The sequence below is a fragment of the Gymnoscopelus microlampas genome (assembly GCF_963454915.1).
Source record: "Gymnoscopelus microlampas genome assembly, chromosome: 10".
Classification (NCBI taxonomy): Eukaryota; Metazoa; Chordata; class Actinopteri; order Myctophiformes; family Myctophidae; genus Gymnoscopelus; species Gymnoscopelus microlampas.
The window spans coordinates 21,606,840-21,633,970 of NC_139947.1; the positions used below are offsets into that span (position 1 = coordinate 21,606,840).

General features: G+C 41.1%; 2 protein-coding genes across 2 annotated transcripts in view; both read right to left on the reverse strand.

The window, feature by feature from the left end:
• LOC311054142 (uncharacterized protein) overlaps positions 1 to 21,131 on the reverse strand; it is a gene marked incomplete at its 3' end in the record, with an annotated part of 30,831 nt that extends 9,700 nt beyond the window's left edge. Inside the window, exons 1-2 of the mRNA XM_084070021.1 lie at positions 21,037 to 21,131; positions 20,162 to 20,266 (exon numbers count right to left, since the gene is read on the reverse strand). Coding sequence (XP_083926147.1) covers positions 20,162 to 20,266; positions 21,037 to 21,123 — 192 coding nt within the window. The 5' untranslated portion in view covers positions 21,124 to 21,131. The remainder of the gene's footprint in view (positions 1 to 20,161; positions 20,267 to 21,036) is intronic.
• Positions 119 to 2,200, reverse strand: LOC311053248 (uncharacterized protein; the record flags this gene model as incomplete). The annotated part of the gene is made up of 4 exons (XM_084068706.1): positions 119 to 374; positions 495 to 1,057; positions 1,168 to 1,517; positions 1,951 to 2,200. 4 exons carry the CDS (start codon positions 2,198 to 2,200, stop codon positions 122 to 124), a joined length of 1,416 nt encoding a protein of 471 aa, XP_083924832.1. The 3' UTR covers positions 119 to 121.
• Positions 21,132 to 27,131: the final 6,000 nt, after the last annotated feature.

Consider the following 27,131-nt stretch of genomic DNA (forward strand, 5'->3'; position numbering starts at 1 on the left):
AAACCTGAACAGTATTAAAGAAAAAAGAAAAAACTGTACAAAATTAAATAGATAAAAAATAAACCTGATCAGTAAAAAAAAAGTGACTGAACAGTGACTGCACTTGAAGTTAAATCTGAAGTCAAACAGTCTTGTTCTGGGGTTCAGTGGACTTTGGTGGAGGGCATGTGATGTTTTGGGCCTCATCAGAACAGAATTCTCTGATCTCCTCAAAAAGATATTTCTGCCTGGTCATGTCCAGTCCAGGTGGGGCGTCGACAGGAAGACTATCTATGGGGGGATGGACATCAGCGTTACACAGCAGCTGAAACTCGACTGGTTCTGAGTCATAGTGTTTTTTGGCCATTACCACACCAGGTCTCCGGGCATCAAAGCTGTAACAGAATAAAAGCAAGACAGTACATTTAAAATATTGCCAATTGTCACCAACATTTTCACAAAATATGGTCATGTTCATAAAATAGAATATCTAATACAATAACAATGATAATTACCTGAAGTGCCGGTATCTCTTAATCTGTGAGAACCTTCGGAAGTAGCTACTCAGATGCTGGTGCCAGTCGTATCTCTCAACAAGCACTGTGCCATCCTCCAGTCCTACAAGCTGGGGGATGTTTAGCTGCATCACAGGAGAGCTGTCCCTCACAACCTCGGCAATGTCTGACAATGTCTCCACTCTGGTCTCCCTGAAGCACTCCTTGACCAGTTCAAAGCAACAGTCTGGGCCAGACTCACTGTGACCTGCGATCAGGAAGTGGAGGTCCAGCTTCAAGTGAAGGTTGCTCATAGTACGCCAGGCACAATACCATAGCACAAAATCGCTCTTGTTTTGCTCACTGCTATGAAGGTCTGCGCATGTTTCTCCAACTCCGTAGTTTTTGAAGAAATGATGCAGGTAGTTGATGGCTGAATTGCTGCCTTTACTTGCCATCCCTTCATCGATTAGGTAACACACTTGCTTCGGCATCCCTTCACAACAGACACCAAAAAGGCCACACTTGCGTGGAGTCAAAAAATACATGGGCCCAGGCTGTTGAGGGTCAGAAGGGAAGTGCACCTGAGAGAAGGAGAGATTTAAAAAAATATATCAGATACAATGAAATCAACATCTGCCAAATGTGTTCGGTAAAGAAAATCAACAATGTGATAGAATAGAATTATTCTCACCTGTTGTGTATAATCAAAGCTGTAGGTCATAGTGATATTCCTGCTTGCAGGTCGGGAGGGGCCTAGAGACAGATTAAAATCCTCACAGGTCTCGGCACAGGCAGCATTCATCTCCTGGTACAATGAAAACTCTTTGTGAACAAGGTTGAGATGCTCTTGTTGCTCTTGTTGCTCCTGCAGATATCCTGCGGATAATTTCAACCTGTCCAACAGGTTGGCACTTTTAAGCAGCTGGTTGGTATTACTGTGGCATTGCCAGCACAGGTCTGTCTGTGGTCTGGTGCTTGTTATTTGAGGAAGCAATGACTTCCACAGTCTTTTGAAGGTGTACAGATCAATGGCACGCTCCCCTGCAAAGACAAAAAATGGAATGAGTGTTAAATAGGGGTCTATATACCTGGTCAGGCACCTAGCTACTCAATGAAAATGCTAGGTCCTAGGACCTCAGGTTATCTAACTCACTAACTAACCCGTTCTTTTAAAACAAAACAAAAATCCCCCATAAGGCAGTAAAAAATAGCATCAATTCTCATTGTATGTATAATATTCATTGCCTTGCTGTTTGTACTGTCTTATATAACTCATTATTGGTTTATTTGCATTACTGCCTTATTTTAATGTTTTTCTTTTATATATAAGCACTTCATAAGAGATACATGAATAGTTTATTATTATTATACATATCAATACAACATTACTGTTCATTACAAAAGCATGTAACTTTTCTCCAATCTACTACACTGTAGTAGATTATACATCTTTATATACATCTTTTACACATACCAAGCGTTTTCACAGCAGCTCTGTAGAGACGCCACACTGAGGCTTTGGTGACATTAGATGGCAGCCTCCTGGTACTGATCTTCTTGGGACCAGGGTGGCGTCCAGGCAGGACAGTGGCGTGGTCTTCCGCATAGTTCAGTATGAACGTCACCACTCTTTGGATGTCCTTGGCATCTAGGAGGAACGGCTCCATCAATTCTACACAAGAGAGTTCGTTCACAGCGGTGGCAACAGACTGAACGTTCTCCATAGTCACAGTAGACTGAGAAAGTAAACAGCAGCATGCCATGCCGCTGTATTTATCCTGTAGAAGGGAGGCTTGATTGGCCGATACTCTGGACAATGAAACCAAAGCTGCTAATCAATCACCCATCGAAACCCAATCAAAACACTAGCACTGTGTATTTACATTCTAATCATCCATCCCATCCATGTAATTGTGAGTCAGCAGCAGCGTTATGATGTGATTAGCATTATAACAGTCCACTCCAAATGCCCCATCAAGCACACAAGTGAAACAATGAGGAAGACAGTCTAGCACTAACTAGCACTTGGAAGTGGGCCATGAACTCGCTGAGAAAGAAATTCAAAGAATGTATTTACTACATACGACAGAATGTATTTACATTATAGCAGTTCATCCCAACAACATTAAGCTTGATGTTGTGTATATGTATACTGTTAATATATTGTATGTTGTTTATAAAGGTGTTGTATCTGATAACATTTATTATTATTATTTAATTATTGGCTGTGAATAAACCAGTTGCATTCAGATGTTACCAAAGAAGGCAACCCAGAAACAACTGAATTAGCATATGCGGCACAAATAAACTAGAAACTACATAAAACACCACCCAATACACCTTAAACAGTTTTTGATCTGCTGGTAGATGGATGGACCCTTCTCCACACTCTGAATCTTCAATATATGTGTACAATAGAATCATGTGGCTGTTGGGATCCACAGCGTGGCTCCATTGTCGATCTCAGACTTAATGTGGCGAACCTGTGACGTCAGTCATCTATTTTTGTGTGTGTGTGTGTGTGTGTGTGTGTGTGTGTGTGTGTGTGTGTATCAAGCTCTGTACACACAGACAGACATACAGACCTACCCTCAGACAGCAAGACAACAAACAAGAATTCAAACAACAAGAATGCCCTTACTTGAGCGTTCATGGAAATCCAATCAGACCCTAGACTTCTCTGTGTCATTACTATGATTTTCCTCTGGCCCTTGGAACCCAAGTCCTCAATATAACTGTAAAACCGTCTATTCAAATCTGGTTTCATTCAGTATGCACTTTAAAGACGGGGTGCCGTGATTTTCAGTGATTTCCCCCCCTAAAACATAATCATCAGGTATTATGGTTATACTGTACTAGGAGGAAGATTTTTTTCAAAAAAGTGTACAGAAATTGTTAAAATTATGTTTTTATGTGGACACGCCTCCAGTTCATTAAGTATCTCACCTTAGCACCTCCTCCACCACATTAGCACCACCCACCTGTCCTAGTCCCTCCTCCTCCTCATGCCCACACCTGTTGTGTTATGATAATGAGGGGAGGGTATGTTTTTACTATGTCACTAAAGCGCTGTTTCTCTATTGGCACGTTTGACCCTCAAGGTTTCAGCCTCCAGGTAGAAACTCAAAATAGTCAGAGAAGACATAAAACACCATAAAAACACCAATGAAGTTCTTAATGAAGTTCTATCAACCTCATAGACACATGAAAAACAGAAAAAGTGCAAAACCATGGCACCACCTCTTTAAAGTTATATCAACAATTATGTTGATATAGAGAAATGGATAGATGTTTTAGTTGCTTTAGTTTAGTTGCTTTTTCTATACTTACAGACAACTATAATATAACTAGTACTCTTTTTTACATTGTCAGATCAGTAGCAAAACAGCACTTAGTCCCACATATTAAGTCCAAGACCAAGATTGAGGAATGTTTAGTCCATAATCCTTATCAGAAAGGTACTATTTTTAGTTTATATAACTTAAGTCAAAACATCAGTTCTCTATCTTGGGTAGATGCACAGTCAGCATGGGAGCAGACGTCATTTGGAACCGTACAATTGGGCGTATCCGTACTTCATCAATTTGTATTCGACATGAGCTTTTTCGGTTTAACGGTTTTCAACGTTTACACGATTATTCAAACTATTCATGTTTTGGTCATGCGAATCCTTAACAGATATTTGTTTTGGAATCTATTCCAATGTGATGATTAACCCCAACCCACTGCTATTTTCAGGGTAGTCCCACAGAATGCAAGTGCACAAATAATCAATTAAATGCCATAGTATTTGGAAATCTGCAACACCACCTTCCTTCTTTCAGTGGATGAGGAGATTATGAAAATATTGCCTTTAGACAAGATTAGATACACTACATCCAGAACATTAAATACATTTGATCTCACATGGTCTCCTTTGATAAGTTAGTGGGAATGGCTGTGTAGTCAACATTGTAGTCAAAAAACATTATGAGTATTTATAAACAGAAGTATTTTTATAAAGAATTAGACATGGGATGGCCATGCCATTGAGACTTGGTTTGTTCACACCTAGATAAAGGATGCAGGTAAAAACAGCCTGAAACTGAGTCTTGATACAGTGAACTGTTATAATGCAAATAAAAATGCTGGTGTCGACTCACAATGACAAGAATGCATTGGGATGGATGTTATAATGTAAATACCCAGTACTTAGTGTATTTACATTATAACAACCCAACACTAACCTAGTGTTGACTCACAAATGAAAACAATTATTCACAATGACAAACAGGACACATCCAGACAATGATCAGAACATCCCCACAAACTGTCTGTTTTCTATACAGTATTCCCACTAAAATGACACCAACTAGGCTGATATTAACAGTACTCTAACAGCTTTAAATTGAACTCCTGATATAATTCTTGTGTCTAGGGGGAAGTACATACAGTAATTGTAATATGGTATCACAAAACAGATAGTGTTTATGCTATAAACATTTGAAGTTGTAGATCAGATGTGATTTGGTCTGTCCTGCTGTGTTCCATTTATTGTTTTTATATTGTGGTTATGGGGTAGCAACTGGGTTTGGGGTAAATAGAGCCTATATTAAATGAGAACATTATGGCTTTTTTTTTATTTATTATTGCTGTACATCATGGCCTTTGTATTTAATACATATAGTTTATGAAGAGAGAGAAAAGCTGTGTTTTTCCCGTTCATTTTGACAAAACCTTATTATATGAAGATTAGAATGGGAACATCATGAGCTTTTTTGCAAGCTAAATGCTTTTGTTTATTAACCTGACTCTGCCAGATGGGGGCGGTATTGATGCGCAATAAACTGCACTATGTTTTGTTTTATTATTTAATGCATGGTTACAGTTTCTATGAAGCCCATATCTAGAATGCATTATAAACATACTTATAATGCATTATAAATCTTATAACACTGTGAAATTATAGTTCTAAGCATACATATTAATAATGCTTTATAACAATAACCATATCACATTATGGTCATTTTATAATGACTTACATACTTCGTAATTGTTGGCCACTCATATTTTTTTCTGTATTATCATAATTGTAATATTATTATATTATTATAATAACTTTAATGCATTATAATCACTGTTATAATACATTATAGTGTGATTGTAAGTACACTATTAATTGCCATTGAGTACTTGAAGTAAACTGAAAGCATCAAATGACCACTTATATCAAACAATAGTAATACAGTAATTCTTTATAACAGTGACTATAATACATTGTACAATTACTATAATGTATTAGAGCTATGAGAATTATAATAGCATACACACTATGTGGTATATGATACGACTTAAATAAGTCATTATAAAATGGTTTGTAATGTGTTAGGAAGCATCATGAGTACACTAGACATTAGTGCTTATACCTATAATTATAGTGTTATAAGTAGATTATAATGTATTATATTTATATAGGGCATAGCAGTGGCGAATGGTGAATCATGATCACAACACATTTGATTCTGTGTAAAACATATTTGAATATTATACACTAGCCTATATTTAATAATAAAAAATGGGTGTGTTTTTCAAATATTGTTTGACACAGAATCGAATGTTTTATGTTCATGATTCACCAGGAGCCTGGATGGCTTGGTTCCAGGCTTAAAATAATGAATATATTTTTTTTTGGAAAACTCTATGGGAAAAAACATTGTACATGATATGCAAAATGTGGCTCCCTTCCCACCCATTCATGTTTTCCAGTGGGTTGGGGATGGGGAATTAGCATATTAGGTTTCATTGACTGTTCCAGAGCCCTCCTACAGCATAAACTAGAAAAAGTGCTTCTCGGAGCACAGGTCTCCGCCAGGTCAGGTAGGATAGTGTGGGGCAGCAATGTTGGGAATTCGCCAATCAGGAATGTGAAAAATTAGGTGGATCGGACAGATCCGTCTTTATCAGTTGACTATAGAGATCATGTGTACAGATTTGCGTGATGTTTGGATAAAATCTGAAGGAGTAATATAAAAAAATGAGTTTTATGTAAGTCTGGCCTGGTGGCGCTATGTTGAAAGGGTGGCATTTGTTCTTGAACGTAGTGCAAACGTGCGTGCAAAGCATGTTATAGCGCCACCATGAAGCTGATTTGAAAATGTTCACGTGGCATTTCTTCCTCTGCCTAGTCGGAATGTGCGTGAAAAATTTCACGGAAATTTTGAGGCATTTTGTTCAAAACGGAGCACTCCTGCAAACTTTGGAAGCCATTTTTAGCCAATCAGGATGGAATATGAAAAATCTGAAAGACCTGTTTTGTGTAATGACTATAGAGATACTGTGTACCGATTCGTGTGACGTTTGGACAAAATCTGTAGGAGTACTGTCAAAAAATGTGTTTAGCAAAAAGCCGCCTCCTGTTGGCGGTATAACAGGCTCATGTGAAAAATTGGGGCCAAAGGTTCTGAATTGGCATCCCGGGAGTGTGTGTGCACAGTTTTGCTGCGATCAAGGCAACTGTGCCGGAGATGACCTGTTCACAGACAGACACACACACACACACACACACACACACACACACACACACACACACACACACACACACACACACACACACACACACACACACACACACACACACACACACACACACACACACACACACACACACACACACACAGACGGACGGGTGCAAAACATACTCTCTCGCCATGCATTTCGGCCTGGCGGAGACAATAAAGCTGCATATATTATGGAGGAGGTCTGACATTCATCTCCTATCTATGTGAGCTGCTGTTAGTGTTGCCAAGTCCGCTTTATTATAAGCGACTTTGGGCTTCTTTTTCTGTAAAGTTGCTAGTAAATATTGGTAGGTTGCAGGTTGCGGTTTTTTTTGGGGGGGGGGGGGCTTGTTTCTAATGTGTAGTTGCTTATTGTAGTGTAGATGTTTAAAAGTACTATGTGGCCTAAATTGCTTCTTTTGGGCTTGTTTTCGTAGACCTGGTTGCTTATTTCTCTCACAAAATCGGGCAACACTTGCTGCTGCGTACAGTGTGTTGCCAAATGCAATACTTGTGTCAAGTGTAGAGGCAGCAGCGAGCCTCTAAAACACAGACACAGCAAACACACAGTGTTGCCATGTCGGCTTATTATAAGCGACTCTGGGCTTCCTTTTCTGTAAAGTTGCTTCTAAAAATTGGTAGTTGCAAGTTGCATTTTTTGGGCTTTTTTCTAAAGTATAGTTGCTTATAGGCATGCTTCCAAATTATTATTTAAACCAGTGGTTCTCGAACATTTTCATGAAAATGTTTTGTGCCAGGGAGCATTTGCATTGTTAGAATGTTTTTTTTTTTTTATATATATATTCCAAATATATTCCACTTTTTTTTAAATATCAGATCTACAAGCTCTCGCGATGCGTTGTGAGCTTGTAAATCGTCTATTTTTAAATAGCACTGTTTCTTATGTTGCCTCTTTTTGTTTTCCTATACCCTTTGCTTACTTCTCTCACATAATCTGGCAACACCGCAAAGACACCGAAGAAGAAAGAAGGAGGAAGTGCCGTGAGCCTGCTATATTTTTCTCTCCGTTTTTTTTTCTTTCTTTCTGTAAAAAGTCCCGTAACGAGAGCGAAATGGAGCCAAAACAACCCACAACGGGGGGCTTATTCGAAACGGGCAACGGCAACAAAAGGCCCCGCGTCGGCGGCGCGACAGGAGCAGAGCCAGAGAGTGCGAAAAAGAAGAAGTCTAATAGGAAATACAACGAGTCCTACCTAAAATATGGCTTCGTCGCCGCCGGTGAGTCGCACGCTCAGAGGCCTCTGTGTTTAGTGTGTGGAGACACGCTGTCCAACGATGCACTAAAGCCATCAAAACTGCTTCGGCACTTCGAAGCGAGGCACCACGAACTCAAAAACATGCCGTTGGAGTTCTTTGAGCAGAGAAAAGTTTTACTCGGACAAGAGGGGCATATTCAAGTGCTGAGTGTTACCAGTGGCAAGACGCCTACAAAAGTGGCTGCGTTGAGACAGCCGAAGAAGTCCACACCTAAAAATGTGGCTGCGTTGAGACAGCCGAAATCCACACCTAAAAAAGTGGCTGCGATGAGACAGCCGAAGTACACACCTACAAATGTGGCTGCGTTGAGACATTCGGTCGATTCGGAGTCCACATCTACCAATGTGGCTGCGTTGATACATTCGGAGTCCACACCTACAAATGTGGCTGCGCTCAGTGCGCTGAGACAGCCGGAGTCCACAATCTCCACATCTACAAATGTGGCTGCATTGAGACAGTCGGAGTCCACATCTACAAACGTGTCTGCTTTGAGACAGCCGGAGTCCACATCTACAAACGTGTCTGCTTTGAGACAGCCGGAGTCCACATCTAAAAATGTGGCTGCTTTGAGACAGCCTGAATCCACATCTACTAATGTGGCTGCGTTGAGACAGTCGAAGTCCACACCTAAAAATGTGTCTGCGTTGAGACAGTCTGAGTCCACATCTAAAAATGTGGCTGCTTTGAGACAGTCGGAGTCCACCTCTACACATGTGTCTGTGTTGAGACAGTCGGCAGAGTACACATCTACGAATGTGGTTGCACTGAGAGTGGGCCTGTCAAATCTGGTGGCTAGTCTTATCGGTGAGATTGAAGAGCCATTCACAATCTCCGAGGAGTTGATTCTACCTGCGTGTGAGCTGATTTTCCGTGAAATATTGGGAGAGTCTGCGGCTAACAACAGAGCACACGTTCATCCTTCAGAAGATGAAATGGCAGAGGACATCGAGGCACAGTTGTTGGAGAGGATTAGAGCGTCACCGTGGTATGCAATCCAGGTGGACGAATCCACTGATGTTGACAACAAGGCAGTCGTTCTTGTTTACGTGCGATATATATCTCAGGATGATGTGCGTGAAGATTTGCTGTGTGCACTGTCGCTGCCAACCAACACAACAGCTGCAGAATTGTTCAAGGCTTTGGATAATTACATGTCAGGAAAGTTGGACTGGTCATTCTGTGTTGGCCTGAGCACAGATGGGGCTGCTGCCATGACTGGACGGCTGTCTGGTTTCACTGCCATGGTTAAACAGGTAGCACCTGAATGCGAACTTGCGCACTGTGTCATCCACAGAGAAATGCTGGCCAGCCAAAAAAATTCACCTGAGCTTAACAGTGTATTGAATGACATCGTTAAAATGATCAGCCACGTCAAAGCACTCGCCCTTAACTCCCATCTGTTTGAGCAGCTTTGTGGGGATATTGACACAGAACTCAAGTGCCTTCTCTTACACACTGAAGTCAGGTGGCTATCCAGGGGGCGGTCGCTGGCCAGAGTGTTTGAGTTGCGTGGACCGCTGCAGAGATTTCTTTCAGAAATTAACTCGCCACTGGCAGCACGTTTCAGTGATGAGGAATGGGTCTCAAAACTAGCATACCTGTGTGACATATTCAACCTGCTCAACGAATTCAATCTGTCACTTCAGGGGAGAATGGCAAATGTATTCAAGATGTCAGATAAAGTGGCTGCACTCAAAGCCAAACTGGGACTGTGGGGACGGCGAGTGAACATGGGATCATTTGACATGTTCCATTCACTAGCAGAGGTTTTTGGAGAGACTGAGACTGTGCCATCCTTCTCCCAGCTGGTGAGGGATCACCTGGCATCACTGTCAATGGAGCTTGAGCGATACTTTCCAACCACCAAAGACCCACAAAGTTCTAAGGAGTGGATGCGTGATCCATTTGTGAATGTCCCCGGTGATGAATCGTCTCTGTCCATGGAGGAAGAGCATCAACTCATTGAGGTTGCAAATGATGGTGGCCTTAAAAGTTTGTTTTGGATAACTTCCTCTCTGCCGACTTTCTGGATCAAAGTCAGGGCTGAGCATCCTGGAATAGCCACAAAGGCACTGAAAACTTTGCTTCCATTTCCAACAACCTCCCTCTGCGAAGCTGGGTTTGCTTCAATGATGGCAAGAAAAACTGAATTACAGAATAGACTGGACATAAATAACACACTTCGAGTGTCACTGTCTCGCACCCCTCGTTTGGACCGTCTTGTTGCCAGGAAACAAGCGCACCAACAACCACTGAGGAAAGAAAATGGCTCCCACTGAGCAAGGGAAGGATCTGTATCCCATTCTTTTTTGTTCGTTTTTTAATCTTTTTTTTAAATTATTCTTTGAATACTATTTTTTTTTATCACCATGAGGAAAATTACTTTGAAATTGTATTGTAAATATTCTTTTGAACATCCCCATATCTTCCATTTTTATTTTCTATTTTTAACTTGCCAATAGTTAATTTTCTTGTGTAAATCTTCTTGTTGAAATTGAAATACTGATTAAATACAGTGCATATAGTTGTAGTGTTAAATCAGTTGCAAAGGTGAAGTACTCCCTCTTGTGGTATAAAGGGTAATATGAGATCCAGATAAATTGTTACTACACAAAACAAACATACAAGACAAAAGATATACTGTGTTTTGTTGTTACTTTGTTGTGAAATTATTTCTAGATACAAGCATTGTGTTGCTTCCTATTTTGTTTGTTTTGCACTAGTGATCTGCTTCATATTTGTTCCTTACATACAATAAACAACAAATACTAAAAATGCCTTTTGTTTTTTCCACCACAATATATTACAAGTACAAATCAGTACACTATGTCCTATACAACAAATCCTTTTTCCGATCTTATCACTATCTTACCTCAGATTAGGAAATGTAAAATCTGAATTTGCATGTCTGCTTATTATAAGCAACTCTGGGCTTGTTTTTCTGTAAAGTTGCTTGTAAATATTGGTAGTTGGGGTGCAGTCTTTTGGGCTGATTTTGGCTTACTGTCTAATGTTGTATAAACCAGTGGTTCTGAAACATTTTCATGTCAAGGACCCCCAAATGAATATGTAATTGTCCGTGTATCCCCATCTGAAAACATTTTGTGCCAGTGACCCCCGTACCAAATTTGTGGTGTTAAAATGTGTTTTAACAACACAAATTGATTTTAAATGTCTCTTTTCCCAAGATTTGATCTACAAGCTCACAACATGTCGCATCGTGACACGTGAGCTTGTAGATCGGCTATTTTCAAATAGCTGATATATATAGGTTTAAAGTGCTCATGTGGCCTAGTTGCTTCTTTTGGGCTTGTTTTCCTAGACCTGGTTGCTTATTTCTCTCACAAAATCGGGCAACACTGATTGGCAATCATTTGCTCATTCCTGTACTTCCTGTATAGAATGACCACAAGATGCCATTCTATAAGCTCCTGATAGGTTAAATGCAGAGGACACATTTCACCCTACAGTAAATGCAAATATACAGTGACAAATACCCCAAAGGAGTAATACAAATAATATTTGTATTGTATTTGTTATTAGTATTATTATGAATGCTTTATGGTTGGTTAGATAGTTTTACAAACAGCTATGCAGTCTACACTTTTTAAAATCAATGGTGGAGCTTTGTATCAATGTTCACTAAAATGTCAATGTTACCGTAAAAGTAACCGAACAAAGACATGGACCATTAATTTAATGTGGGAACTATATTGGGAGTCATATGTAATCTTCTCATGTTTATCCCTTCATAAAACGCACACGGCCATCGTTTCTTCAAACAGTTGCAACTGCATGTATGTAGTGGCTTATGGAGGATGATACCTAGGCATTCTCTACAACAGTGGTTTTCAAACATTTTCATGTGAAGGACCCCCAAATGTATATGTATTTGGCTGCGGACAGCTATCTGAAAACATTTTTGCCAGGAATTGCCATACAAGAATTGTTAAATTGTAAAAAAAAAAAAATCCAAAATATTCACATTTTTCTACAAGCTCCCAACAGTGAGTCATGAATGATGCTGGGACCTCCTGGAACCCCCTTAAGGACCCCTGGGCGTCCCCAGACCCCACTTGGAGAACCACTGCTCTACAACATTTTAGTAAAGATCATATTTTTCAACCATCATATGTATCATCCTAATTTTGGAATATACTAATCTAGGTAATTTAGGTTGGCACGTAATAACCTTTAATACGTCTTAAATTCATTCAATGGCTGCTAGTTATATTTATTGGAGTTGGATGATGAAAGGAATAGACCCCTTAACAGACGACGTCAAACTGCCTCCAAATGAAACCCATTCTATCAGGTCTTGCTTGGACACGCCTCACTAGCCAGTTAACTAGCGCACCCCAATTGATTGCATGAAACAATCACCTGTGCATCCAGTCTCAATGTTAGTAAACAAATAATTGGTCTATAATAGAAGTGTGAGTTGGCACTGCGGTTCCTACTGGCTCACCTGCTAGTGAGGAGACCCCACCAGGAGAACGCATACAGTCCTACTCCTCCTGCCCAACATTCCCTGGTGACAGATGCCGCCCCAGCCCATAGGAGACGGAGTATGTGCAGTGACAAATATCACTCCCACGTTGAAAGAAGATTAAAGCCAGTAGATTATGTTCTTTACTGTGATGTTTTGTACAGAATGCCTAGATACCTCATCCTCCATGACCCTGTACACACCTGACTAGTAAGGACAGCCTTATGTGTTTTGTAAATGGAGAAACAGCTTTCTTCAGTTACCATGCCAGTAACTACCCAAAAAAAAGAAAGTAGGTAAATGATTGCTTACTTTCCCCCCACAAATATTTAGGATTTCCCAAGTTAAGGTATATTGTTGTTGGAACTATTGTATTCATATTGTATTGAATGCTTGGCTTGTCTTTTCATTGTGAGTAACACTAGCACTTGAAGTGGGCCATGCACTTCGACAGTACTAGGCTATTTATTATACAGTTCATCCCAACAGCTAAGCATGAGTGAATATAATATACTATACTATAATACTGATACTGCATTACACTGTATATGATGTGTGTGTGTGTGTGTGTGTGTGTGTGTGTGTGTGTGTGTGTGTGTGTGTGTGTGTGTGTGTGTGTGTGTGATATACTTATATCTATCTTTACAGATTTAAACATGCTTTATACAGAATGCGAGAAGAAGTTTACACTCTTTATGCTTGCATAATTGTAAGTTACAATCTTTTCTGTATTGTCACTCGTCTTTCGTGTATGTTATGTGTACCATTTCTCTGGAGCTCACATATTAACTTTTAGACCACAAGAGGGAGTACTTCAGCTTTGCAACTGATTTAACCGATTGCATTTTAGACCAGTGGGTCCCAAACAATGGGTTGGGACACATTTTGGGGGGGGATCACTGGCCCATTCAAGTAAACATCCCATTTTAACCTTTCCTACAATGTTTTAAAGTTACTATTTCAAAAGATATAAAAAACAGTAAAAATGTCAATAAAAAATCCATACATTTCAAAAAGACACGGTGAAAATGGTGTTCACAACGCTTGTAGATCTGCAATTTTCACTATTAAATAGGTCATACTGTAAGTTTGGGTGCCGGGGAGACATCAAATTTATCTTTTGGGTCTTGAGCTGAAAAGTTTGAGAACCACTGTTTTACACTGTATTTCAATTTCAACATGATTTACACAAGAAAGTCAGCTATTGGCAAGTTACTTTATTTTTAAGTATCAAAAAAGCAAACATTAATTACTAGCAGCAGAAACATTGAACATTAGTCATGCTTCCCCTGCTCACTAGCTGAGCATTTTACATGAGCTGTGAAAAAATGGCAGATATGGAAATGTTCAGAAAAATATTTACATGATCATTTCAAAGTATAAATCCACAACGTCACTATAAAAACTGACTTCAGATCAAATTTCTATACTCACACTAAAATTTGGAATGCAATCACAATACACATTAACTACTATGCAAAAATAGCTAATATAAGAACAATTCAGCGATGAGCAATTAAAAACAACTTCTATCTATCTCTTTGAGTGTATTTATCCTTTTCACAACATTTCTTTCTTTCCATTCTTTGCTACTGCAGAACAGCAAATCAGAATAAAAAGTATAGCCTGAGTAGAGTAAAGCTACCAGTCCTCAACATTATTATCGTGACTAATGCAACCCTGAACCCCAAATACTATCACAATAACATCACTATCAAATAATCAAATAGATCATATTGAGTATAATATTGGCAACTATCGTGATCGACATCTTTATCATCATGATTATCATCATTGTGTCTAACTCTGTTGTTTGATGGTTAAACTGACTGGTAGTGGTACTTTTTCCAACTTCCCAAACCCTTTTAATCGTCGCCGAGGTGGACCAGTGAAAAAGAATGGAAAGAGTGGTTTTCTGAACTTGTGTATGAATGTGTGTATGTGTGTGTTAGTATCGGGATCAGAGAATGACAGCCTTCCTTCATTCCACTCCAAATGGATTCTGATCCTCCGGGGTTTCTGCTGCACTAAGGTGGGGGTCGCCCCTTGTGCAGTGTTAGCTTCATATTCATCAGTTTCACTTGTGTATCGGTAAGTTACGCTTAAGCTCCAGAATTGACCCGCTCTCACATACTTCTTCCTCTGATAGGAGTCTTCTAACACACCCAGTTCCCAGTTGTCTCCAGCAACCTCAACATCCCAGCTCTGAGTCCCTGAGTTAAAGCTCTCAGAACCCAAAACATATGCATTCTCGTTAAACCTCTCTGGGTTGTCAGGAAGCGCCTGTTTTTCTCCACATTCCACACTGGTCAGATCATCAGACAGTTTGAGTTCTGGATGGGCAGTGTTAGGGTCCAGAATAACAGGAGTGTAGGGGGCAATGTCCTTCATCTTGTCCCAGACTCTGAAGGTCAGGTTGCCAAGGTGTTTGGCCACATCTATCAGTGCTCCTGAAACTGGCTGTGGATCCTGCAGTGTTGTTGTAGTCTTGTATTTCTGCAGCAGGAATGATATGGGTTGACCAGCATTCACATCCACACCTATGGCTTCGATAGTGTGTGAAAGGGTTGCTATCTCTCTGGTGAGACCATCAATCTTTTCCTTCATCATGCAACTCTTATGCAGCTCTTCCTCCTTCAGTGCAGTGATGCTGGCCTCCTCTTCCACTTGTAGAAACTGGTGGAGCTTTTCAAACTGTTCCTTAATCTGCCTCTCTGTGTTCCGGGTCTGGACGGGTATGTGTTCTGCTGTTTGGTCACATTTTGTTTTAAATTTACTAAAGGTCTTCAGTTTCTTATGTAAAGTGTTCCAGTTGTGAGCCCATGCAGCATCATCGATGCGTTGACATGCCCCACGACATGCCCCACAGAAGAGTTTGAGTTTCTCCGCATGCAGAGTGCAGAGACCGTCAGACCCTGTTGAAGTTCTCTGACGTTTTGAAGCTCTCTGATATCTGTCCTCTAGGTAGGCCTTGCACAGCTTCTTCCGAGCCAGGTTACAGGATGTATAGTCACCACACACTGGACAGGAAAAATCCTCGCCTGAAATAGATGGATTTGAAGCCATTTGTCTCTGGATGAGGCTACACACGCTCACGACAGGAAAGGAAATCAGCCAGTCAGCAGTAGACAGTAACACTCCCTCCTTTTAGAATGTTCACTGAAGTTTAAATTTCAATTTGAATCCTGATTCCTGTCTAAATCCCAGTTGACAGAGTCAGCAGCAGCAGGTTCAAGTCGTGTAGGTCAGTATTTTGCCTGAGTGGTGACCGTCTTACTGAAGGTGAATCATTTATAGTCTCAGATTCTGAGTCTGGCAAGGGACAGAGCATTGTCTGGCTGGGCCAATCAAAAACAGGTTTCAGCTGACATTATCATATGCATGGGGAAATACCGGTACTGTAGGTTTGTCATGGGAGTGGTCAAGTTTAGCATACTAAGTTTAGAAAACTAACATGGTCTGATCCACAGAGTAAAGCCAATGTGATGTATCAAATGGAATATTGTTTATTTTAACACAAAATTGAATATAAAATGTACATATAATTAAAAGCATTAAAGGAATATTATTCTGACCAATGTAATTTATGTTGGCAATGGTGAATATGTGCATATTGAATATGGATGTGTTCAGTAAACACAAGATTAAAAAAAAAATAGTTCCCAGACTAAACTGCTTAGTTTAGTTACAAAGAACACAAAATAAATAGCATTAATGTCCCATATGCTTCCTTCTGCCTCTGGATAAAGCAGAAAGTGTTATTGTAAATGTATTTGATCTGCAGTAAAGTCTATGTATTTGTATACTTGTCACACCTCATATCAAAGAGCAGGGACCCACAACAGACAGTTTGATGTAAAGTAAAGCAGGCCATTTTACTGTTTACTGTTATTATTTATGGATTTTATTCTTGAAGGTTACCGATATCTGTATCTGTCCTGTGCTTCATGCTTACCGATATCTGTATCTGTCCTGTGCTTCATGCTTACCGATATCTGTATCTGTCCTGTGCTTCATGACAACTGTCTGTCTGTCTGTCTGTCTGTCTGTCTGTCTGTCTGTCTGTCTATCAGCAGCAGATTATTATTACAGTAATAGTATTAACTGTGTGTGTGTGTGTGAGAGACCTTTCTCTCTCTTCATGAATTTCATATATGAAATAGGAAAACCATGTCATGGTTTACCATAATGTTTTAATGAATATATATTTTCTTATTTAATACACAGCGTGACATACCAGAATAAAATCACTTCATATGGCAAGAAAACACAGTTTTAGCTGTAGGCCCTACAGGCCCTCACTATACACACTAATATACCAAACCATTTTAAGATCTACTGCATACTGCACCATGTTTTAGGATTTCTGAAGTTTGTGCTGTGTTATTTCAGAGAGAATATGGTATAAACAGCAATAAATGTTAAATAGCTCTATATTCTGTGTGTTTAGTAACAGGGATATCTCCCTGTCTCTCCAGCTCATAGCAGAAAATGCATTTGTGTCCCACCAGGACAGAGAACTCATACAGGATACCGGATAAACAAGTGAAATTGGAAGTGATTAAACAAAACTAATAGCAAACAAAATTGGAACTGAAAAACTATAAGATTGAAGCTGATAAATGGGTTCTCTCTCCTGAGTGGATTAAATTGACAACCCACATGCAAAATGTATCTTCTGTTTATTAAAGAGTTGGATAGACAGGGAGACCCATGTTATTGAACACATATTCTTAGGAATGATTACTATGAGCTTTAAGGCTTTTTGTTTAAACAAACCAAAACATATAATTATTCTACCTTTAAAATTGATATTTGTGTGTTTTCTGTTGTGAGTCAGTCAACACTAGGCTAGTGTTGCATTGCTGATTAGCATATGATGTAAATGTGCAAAGTGCTGTATAATGACATTATAATTGTCCATCCCAATAGTCCAACTCATTCTCGTCATTGTGAGTCTCTACCAGTATTCTGATGTTATTTGCATTATAACTGTCCACTCCAATGGCCCCATCATGCACACAAGTAAAACAATGAGGACCCTTTGGCTTGTTGTGTTTTCATTGCGAGTCAACACTAGCACAGTAAAGTGGGCCATATAAACTTGCTATAATGCAAATAGTTGCTATTTGCATTATAACAGCCAACTTGTTATAAAGACAACCTGTTTTTAACTAGCACTTGAAAGTTTGCGATAAACTCGCTAAGAAAGATGTATATATACATATACTGTATATATTCTATATTAAAATTGTCTATTGGGAGGGCTGGCGGGTATATGGAGATCCCACTGATATACCCATATATGGGCATTCCAATATATAGGCATATACTGTTGCAAAAAAAAATGGGGGGAAAAAAGAGACAAGGACTGACAGATGCAGAGATATGGACATAAAAGGGACACAGGTAGACAGACAGATACAGAGATCTCCATACATGGACAAAAAAGGGACACAGACAGGCGGGTACAACGGGTACTCTGACAAAGCCCCCGACACTATAACTCAGGCATATCAGGCGTAACGGCGGTGTGGCGTATAGGTGAGGGCTACATAGCTGCCCAAACCTCAGCGTATGTTATAACAAATATTAGTTTCATAGAAGGGGCTCAACATTTGGATATTGATATGTTCAGAAATGAGTTGACCACTTGTGACATTAATGTTTCCCCCAAATGATAGGATGCATGGGACCCAAGAACAGTGGGGTTCTTGGTCTACCTTTGCTACTGTAGATGGAAAGTTAGATATTTACAGAAGCGTCCTAATTTAGGAATATCCTAATCTAATTTATGCTAATAGCAATGTGATGCGTGAAAGATGATCAAAACCAGAAGATTATGTTCTAAAGATTTGTATAGAATGCTCAGCATTCCCCATGACCCACTACAGACCTGCAGCTCTTTCTGTTTGACACAGCCTTGTGTATTTTGTGAATAGAGAAACAGGAGACGTCACCCAGGAAATAACATATGATGGCTTTGATGACATATGAAGGTTACTTTTGTAGTAAAATTTACCATAGTGAACAATGATACACTGATTTAAAAAAGCACAGACGTTGAAAAGAATATCATAATCTAACTAATCATGAAGCATTACAGACAGAAGCAAATTACTACCCATGCAGATTTAGCATTTTCACAATATTTAGGATTTTCTATGTTAAGGAATCTAAGATAAGATACCACCATGAGTTTGAGAATTGCTGCTGCAGTAACAAAATAACATTGTTTCCTCTCTCTACCATTTATCATAAATAGGACAAAAGCACATCCCAGTTTCGGCACAAAAATTGGCTCAATTTTGTTCTACTACTATGCCGTCAGAATGTGGAATGTCCTACCAACAGTCATAAAAAAGTGTGACTCCCTACCTCCTTCAAAACCGCTCTAAAAGAGCACCTACAGGTGGCTGCAAACTGTAACTGTCCCCAATAAAAAGTAAAAAGTCTAAGCTTATCACCGGAAATGACTCCCCCCAACTGTTTACTGTACACATCTTTGTTTCTTATTACTACTCGTATATACAGTATGATGTTTTTGCATATTACTGTATATTATTGTTTGTCTTTAAATGTCTTGATGAATTGAATACACAGGACCTTAATGGAAACAAGCCCTGAGAGCTTATTTGGGTTATCCTTTTAGCATTATTTTGTATAAATCTGTTCCACTGTGCCTTTTTTTGCAAACTGTTAATAAAGTATTCAATCAATGAAAAAATATATCGTTTCACTAACATCTTATACATCTTCCCTCTCACTCTTGCTGTACCCTTCTGTCACAAATCACTCCAGACACTTTACTCCATCTGTTCCACCCTGCCTGGCCTGCAGGGTATATCGCAATATCGTCCTATCTGCTGAGGGCAAATAAGTATAAAGAAGGGAATGACTCCAATCAGTTTGGGCATACCTGACACTAAACTCCTATATGGGCATAAAGGGAACACAGCCAGACAGATATGTACCTGGGTACTCTCTGACAACGTGTACTACATAACCGTGTCGTGCACGTGTTTCCATCATCATTCCCAAGTAGGCCGATGTGGGCACCGGTCTAGTCATAATAAATCATTGAATGGGAGCATTTCCATGTTGGTCTATGTTTGTCTACTGTGCCAGACACTTTGGCCAAATATCTTTTTTAAAGGTCAGTTGGCTATCTATTCACTGGAGCTACATGTAGAGCACCAGAGGCGTCGCTACTAGGTTGGGGGCTTAGCCCACCAGGCAACGGCCACATGCACACGCGTGGTCCCCCCGCGCGCGCGCAGCTTGTAGATCTGCTATTTTCACTAGTTTGGGTACCAGGCAAACGTCTAATTTATCTTTTGGGTCTTGAGCTAAAAAGAGAGAACCAAATGTAATGCACCTACCCTGTGCTTGGTGGCATTCTGGTAGTTGTTGTACTGTCTGCACCACTGGCTGAAACTGGCATTCAGCAATGCCCGTCTGTGATTGTATGCCAGCTGTGCTGTAACCTATAGGAGCAGAAAAGCAGTAGGCATACTAGAAATGGGGACATCTGAATAATCTGATATGATGTATAAAGGTAGAATGTGTGCTTGCAGTCCATAAATCCAGCATCACTGTGGAAACAGATGTTGGTGAACAGTAGCATCATTAAGACAGCTTCTCAGTTTAGTAGCATGCCGAAAATAACACCAACATTGAGATTAATAGTAATTTACTTTAATTTACCCGCAATTTCACTATCAGCCCATTAAAATAACACTTCCACAATAATTAAAAATCACTGCTGATGTTTGAGCAACTGTAAACCTTGTTACGTTTGCTCACGCAGATTCATTGACAATTTATTGATCCTTTTGGTAATGTATCTTGTACGTCATCATTGAAAGAAGAATCTGTGAACTTAGCCACATGCCCCTATTCAGTAGCCTGGTAAAGCCCCTGGTAAATCTCATTTCAATTTGATTTCATGGAAATGAGATTTTCTGGAGGGAGGGGCTTTACCAGGCTACCTATTCAGGGGGAAATGGCAGATCTAAAAAATAACAATACATTGCATTGCGACGTGTTGTGAGCTTGTAGCTCAGCTATTTTCGGCAAACAGATTTGGTGTAGACTGTAGAGGGAAATACTAGTGAACCCAGTATAGAGCCCTGGGGGACTCTGGTCAAGTATATATATGATTTAAGTGGCAAGTCGCTGAATGTTGACCTCAAACCCTGTCTTGGGGAACACTAATCACTACTGTATGTCTACATACCATGCATTGTGTCCCTACCTTGCTTGTGAGGGAGCGTTGCTCCTTATTGGCCTGGACATAGTCTCTCCACTGGGAGAATGCCTTGCTGAGGGAGGGGTGCAGCATACGGGCTAACACACATCTCAACACGCCCTCACAGTCACGGATGCCCCCCTGCAGAGCCCAACAGGAAAATACCCATTAGAGTTAGTGGAAAAGACATATTAAGAATAGATAAGTATTTTGGGATTGGGATAGTCATCCCAATCACATGTGTATCCTGAACCCGGGGTGATGTGAGCCGATGCTGATGTACGTACTGTACTCTTGTTGTATTATTCCTGACTTGTAATTATCTTGTGCCATACAGTATTGTATCATAATTGTTACACATTCTGACCTGTTGAATGGTGATGGGAGATTTGTGGTCGATGAAAGACGAGGTGGAGGTGAGACAGCCCCCAGCTGCTAATTTGGCCTGAAACCTGAGCACCCGACAGGCCTGGGCATCTTGGGCTACACAGTGCCACTGCTGGAGGGCTGACCGTGCCAACTTTCTGGTGTGAGAAATGTAGTAAAGCCTGAGAGAGAGAGAGACGGAGGAAGGGGGACAAAGTAACACCTGAAATGACATTTGGCAGCTATAACATACATTATTTTTTTACATGACGGGATAGGGTGATTTACTTTATTCAAATAAACATTTATTGATTTAGCATGTCCATAAACCATTACAAAATACTAAACAGTAAACACTGTATTTAAACACATTTAGGATCAGTAAACGTGTTGCAGACTATATTCTCTTCCTGTTATTACATTGTCGTTTGTCCAGCTCCTGGGACAAGTGGATGTGTATGCAGTTTGTAATACATTTTGGTGCATGTCTTGGTGCCAAGTGTTCATGTGAGTGAAAACGTGTTTGTCTGATCCAGTAAAACGATTTATTGGTTGTCAACAATAGAAAAGAACAAGAGTAATCGTCTTCCAGTGCTTTACCTGGCCCTTTGTAACATCTGCATCTCCTTCCTCCAGACATGGAAGCTTCTTTGGAGCTGAAGGTAGTTGAAGACCTCCTCCAGAGTAGTAGGATGAACAAACTCATGCTGGATCATCATCTCATAATGGGCCAGCCCTGACAAATTGCACAGAAACCCTGATATTTCAATTTTTTTTGTTTCATTTTATTAATCTCTCTTCCCCCTTGCCCCCTCTTTTTCTTCTTCCTTTTCTTTTTATGGAAATAACAAAAACGTTTTACACCTGTAAACCTGTGATGTGACAATAAAGTTGATTCAACTCATTCAAATCATTCCTGTTCAGACATTTTAGACAGTCTCATCAATCTCATTCAGGTGCTAACAGCCTCCAGGCCGAACATTCCTGGTACTTAATGTTAACAATAGATCTGACCGCACCCAAGGAGGCAAGGGGGGCAGAGGGGCTTTTTTCACAGCTTCCAGATAGCCCACTTAATCCTACATATAATTAAGGAAACCTCTGTGGACAGGAACTGTCTGTCCTGCCCGGTTCTCTTCAATGGCTGGAGCAATTGATCTGAATTTGCACATGGCCATTTACGCATTAGCATATATTCACCAAATGACGACGCCCGTTTTTTCGCCATGGTTATAGCGCCATGGTTATAGCGCATGAATGATCAAACTGCAAACTGGGCACGGGCACTGTTAGACAGAGAATGCTGCAAACTTATAAAGGACTTTCATTTACAGCCTGTGTCCACACACACTGCGTTTCATAAGAGGGAGGGCGTTTTGGATATCATCTTCATGCCACAAGCATGCAGATTCACACTTGCAATGTTCTAATCCAGGTGCGACGGGTCCGGCCGGCCGTGTGTGTGTGTTTTCGCTGTGTGTTCGTTGTGTGTTTGCGGCGGCTCGCGAGCGTGTGTGTGTTGGAACTGTTCATGAGCGTGTGTGTGTGTGTTTGTGTTCGCTGCAAACTTATAAAGGACTTTCATTTACGGCCCGTGTCCACACACACTGCGTTTCATAAAAGGGAGGGCGCTTTGGATATCATATTCATGCCACAAGCATGCAGATTCACACTTGCAATGTTCTAATCCAGGTGCGACGGGTCCGGCCGGCCGTGTGTGTGCTCGCTGTGTGTTCGCTGTGTGTTCGCGACGGCTCGAGAGCGTGTGTGTGTTCACTGTGTTGGAACTGTTTATGAGCGGGTGTGTGTGTGTGTGTGTGTTCGATGTGGGTCCAAGACGCGGCGATGTGATGCGGGAGCGTGCGGGTCCGGCCGTGTGTGTGTGTTCGCTGTGGGTTCGTGACAGGTCGTGTGTGTGTGTGTTGGAACTGTTTATGAGCGGGTGTGTGTGTGTTCGCTGTGGGTCCAGGGATGTGGCGACGTGATGCGCGTGGGTGTGTGTTGTGCGAACTGTTGCAGGTACAGTACCACGCACAAAGTCACTTTCCATCCCTGATATACTGTCTGTGCACAGCGCATAACTCAAACTGCACATACTTTGGGTGCTCATATCCCCGGACGGGTATGGAGTGGACTAGTGCTTATAATTGACACCGCACCCACCCGCTTTGCATAAGGCCTTCAACAACATCCACACACACAGTATAAAAACACAGAGTTGAGTAGGTGGTTGCGGTTAGTCGTCATTAGTACTGCTGCTAATGAAGATGGAGCCACCAAGAAAGAAGAAGTTTGTCCAGAGCAATCTTTTTACTAGTTTTGCAGCGAGACCAGCGCTGTGTCCACCACCACCTAGCCCGACGCCTGAGCCGCACTTAGTAAGTGAATATCGCAAAAAAGTCTGTAATTACAATTAGGCCAGGGTTCATTTTTTTTAACACAATTATAACAACATAATGAGTTTTCCATTATTTCTAATAAAACTTCTTAAAGCATTCTTAAACCGTTTCAAAGGGTAGCACAGATGGTAAAGGTCTGTACCATACAATTATACACAGATCAACTCTTTAATTCATATGTCTATGGCTTCCAAGGTAGGAAACCCATCTATTTTTTCAGCCTTACTGATTAATTTAAAAAAAAATCAATTAAAGGGCCGTTCACACTAAGCACTGCGCTATAAATGTAACTATAACTGTGATTACGTGAGCGTCTAGGCTACACACTAAATAATGATACAATTCTATAAACAGTATAGCCTAGTGTCGGAGCCCACACATGGAGGCAGAGAAAGCAAGAGAGAGAGAATATATGGATAATTTGACACTGATAATTAATTATAAGGAGACAAACAACTTTCAAAGTAATTTTCTGTTAACAGATATTGCATGAAATTTGATCCTGATTGTCTAGACGGAACACAAGACACTCCAGCTGCACTGCAAGCTGTTCACTTAACAAATGTACTAGGCTAATTAATTATGTGCTGGGAAGCATCATGCGGCTCGCACACTCACTACATCCTGAACTCCACACCCTTTGAAATTGCCTCATTCTCAGCTAAACATTCAAATTATAATTGCAAACAGCACCGCGTGGCTCGGAAGGAGATGACTGACAGACGGCGAGTGGAGCCAACCTGGTTGTGTGTGTGTGGTGGGCATCCTCCTGTCGTGCAGCAGGTGTGTAAGGACGTGTGTGTGGAGAGAGCGCAGTGTCGTGGCTCTCCTCCAGGCGCTCAGCGCAAGTGTAGCCGTCAGCGTGTCTCTCCTGTGCCGGTAGCGCACACACGCTCTCTCCCGCTTGACGATGCCGTGCCATCTCTGTATCACGCTTCCGGGAAGAAAAAGGTACGGTAAGGTGAGGTTTGACAAAAAATGTGCACAAGAAATTGCAGACACACAGACCGACAGACAGACAGACAGACAGACAGACAGACTCTAAATATTAATGTAAAATCATCATCGCCGCTTTTGAAAAACTTTATGTACTGTCTGTCTGTGACACAAATCCTTTGGAGTTCTGATCTGATGTCACAACTTTGAAAACATCTTGTTTTGGAACAAGTCTCATCAAATGGGAGACACACACGCGCGCGCGCGCACACACACACACACACACACACACACACACACACACACACACACACACACACACACACACACACACACACACACACACACACACACACACACACACACACACACACACACACACACACACACACACACACACACACACACACACACACACGCACACACACACGCACACACACACACACAAATCACCACCCAACTCATTTAAGTATTCCTCCTGTACACCCAGCAGGTACTCTGCACCCTGCCTTCATTTTGGAACACACATCGTTAAAACAAACAACACACAGTCACAGACAAAAACAAGCCACCAAACACACATAACAAGGTGAGCTTTCATCCTTCTTCCCAGCAGGTCCGTTGCCCCTTTCATCTCTTCAGCCCTGCCGTGCCAGACCCTAAAAACAGCCTCCATTCTCCTTCTCTCCAGCAGATGGCGCCCTCTGAACATGTCAACACGGGCAACGTCCACCGCAACCTTCCTCTGTCTCCACTCCCCAAAGGCCACTGGTGAGAGTTGGCAGAAAAGATATCATGCATTCACATTAATGCCTGATTTATACTTGGTTGTGTGCCATGTTGCACACTGAAAATAGCAGATCTACAAGAGCAGACGCCTCGTAATGCGAACTTGCAGATTTACTATTTTCGGTATGCAGCACCGGCCTCCTTTCATCTGTAGTCAGGAAATTGCACACATTTTAGACAATGGGGAGGAGAGAAGAACGGCAGGGGAGGATGACATCCATCTTCCCCGCGTTCCTAAATAGACGTTTTGATAGAGCGCGTGGGCCGACGCTAACCCGATAGCATCTGCCTCCCATGTTCTGTCACAGCGTTTCAAATTAATTGGGGGTTGCTGTGCCGGTGTGTTTTGGGAAATGAGGATTTCTAGTGAACACCTTGAGTGATGGAAATCTTCCAAAAAGCCAATCACAGGTTATAATTCACCTGCTAATTTCCTGCTGGAGAATGCCCTCTGGGCTTCGGTGCACAAGCGCTGCAGTCTGGAACGGTGCGTGTGAACGTGCCAGCGTTGCATGCACCTCCTGTAGAGATGACAAGATTTGAAGAGAGAACCCTTATTTATACAGGATATGTACTGCATGTATGTTATATATTTTAATTACTGTTACCCTACTACTTATTCTGTACTCTACCCTTACCTGTCCTTTATCTACATATACTTTATCCATACTGCAGTGCTGCTATGGCGACTGAATTATCCTCGGGCTCTGTCTATTTATTACTCTCCGCAGGAGAGTATTGTTTTCACTTTCTAAATATGACACACCGATTGGTCAAGCCTCACGTGACACGTGACAATACGGTGAAATACTGTATAAATACATGGCATCACTTTGACAGTGTCTGTGCCACTGTCAAAGTGAGGTAAGACGGGAACCATCACGAAATGGCTGCATGGCTGATACATAATTGGCAGATAGGACAGATAGGACACTTATATAGACAGGAGGGATATGACACTTACACAGACGGATAGGACACTTACAGTACACAGACAGGACGGATAGGACACTTATACAGACAGGACGGATAGGACACTTATACAGACAGGACGGATAGGACACTTATACAGACAGGACGGATAGAACACTTACACAGACAGGACGGATAGGACACTTACATAGACAGGAGGGATATGACACTTACACAGACAGGACGGATAGGACACTTACAGTATACAGACAGGACGGATAGGACACTTACAGTATACAGACAGGACGGATAGGACACTTATACAGACAGGAGGGATAGGACACTTACACAGACAGGAGGGATAGGACACTTACATAGACAGGACGGATAGGACACTTATACAGACAAGACGGATAGGACACTTATACAGACGGATAGGACACTTATACAGACAGGACGGATCGGACACTTATACAGACAGGATGGATAGGACAGTTAGAACATAAGAATTAGAACATTCCCAACATTCCCAACACAAGTCTGGTAAGAGTGAGGTAAGACAGGAACAATCACGAAATGGTTGAGAAATGGCGGATACTGTAACAATTGGATAGGACACTTACACAGACAGGACGGATAGGACACTTACACAGACAGGACGGATAGGACACTTACATAGACAGGACGGATAGGACACTT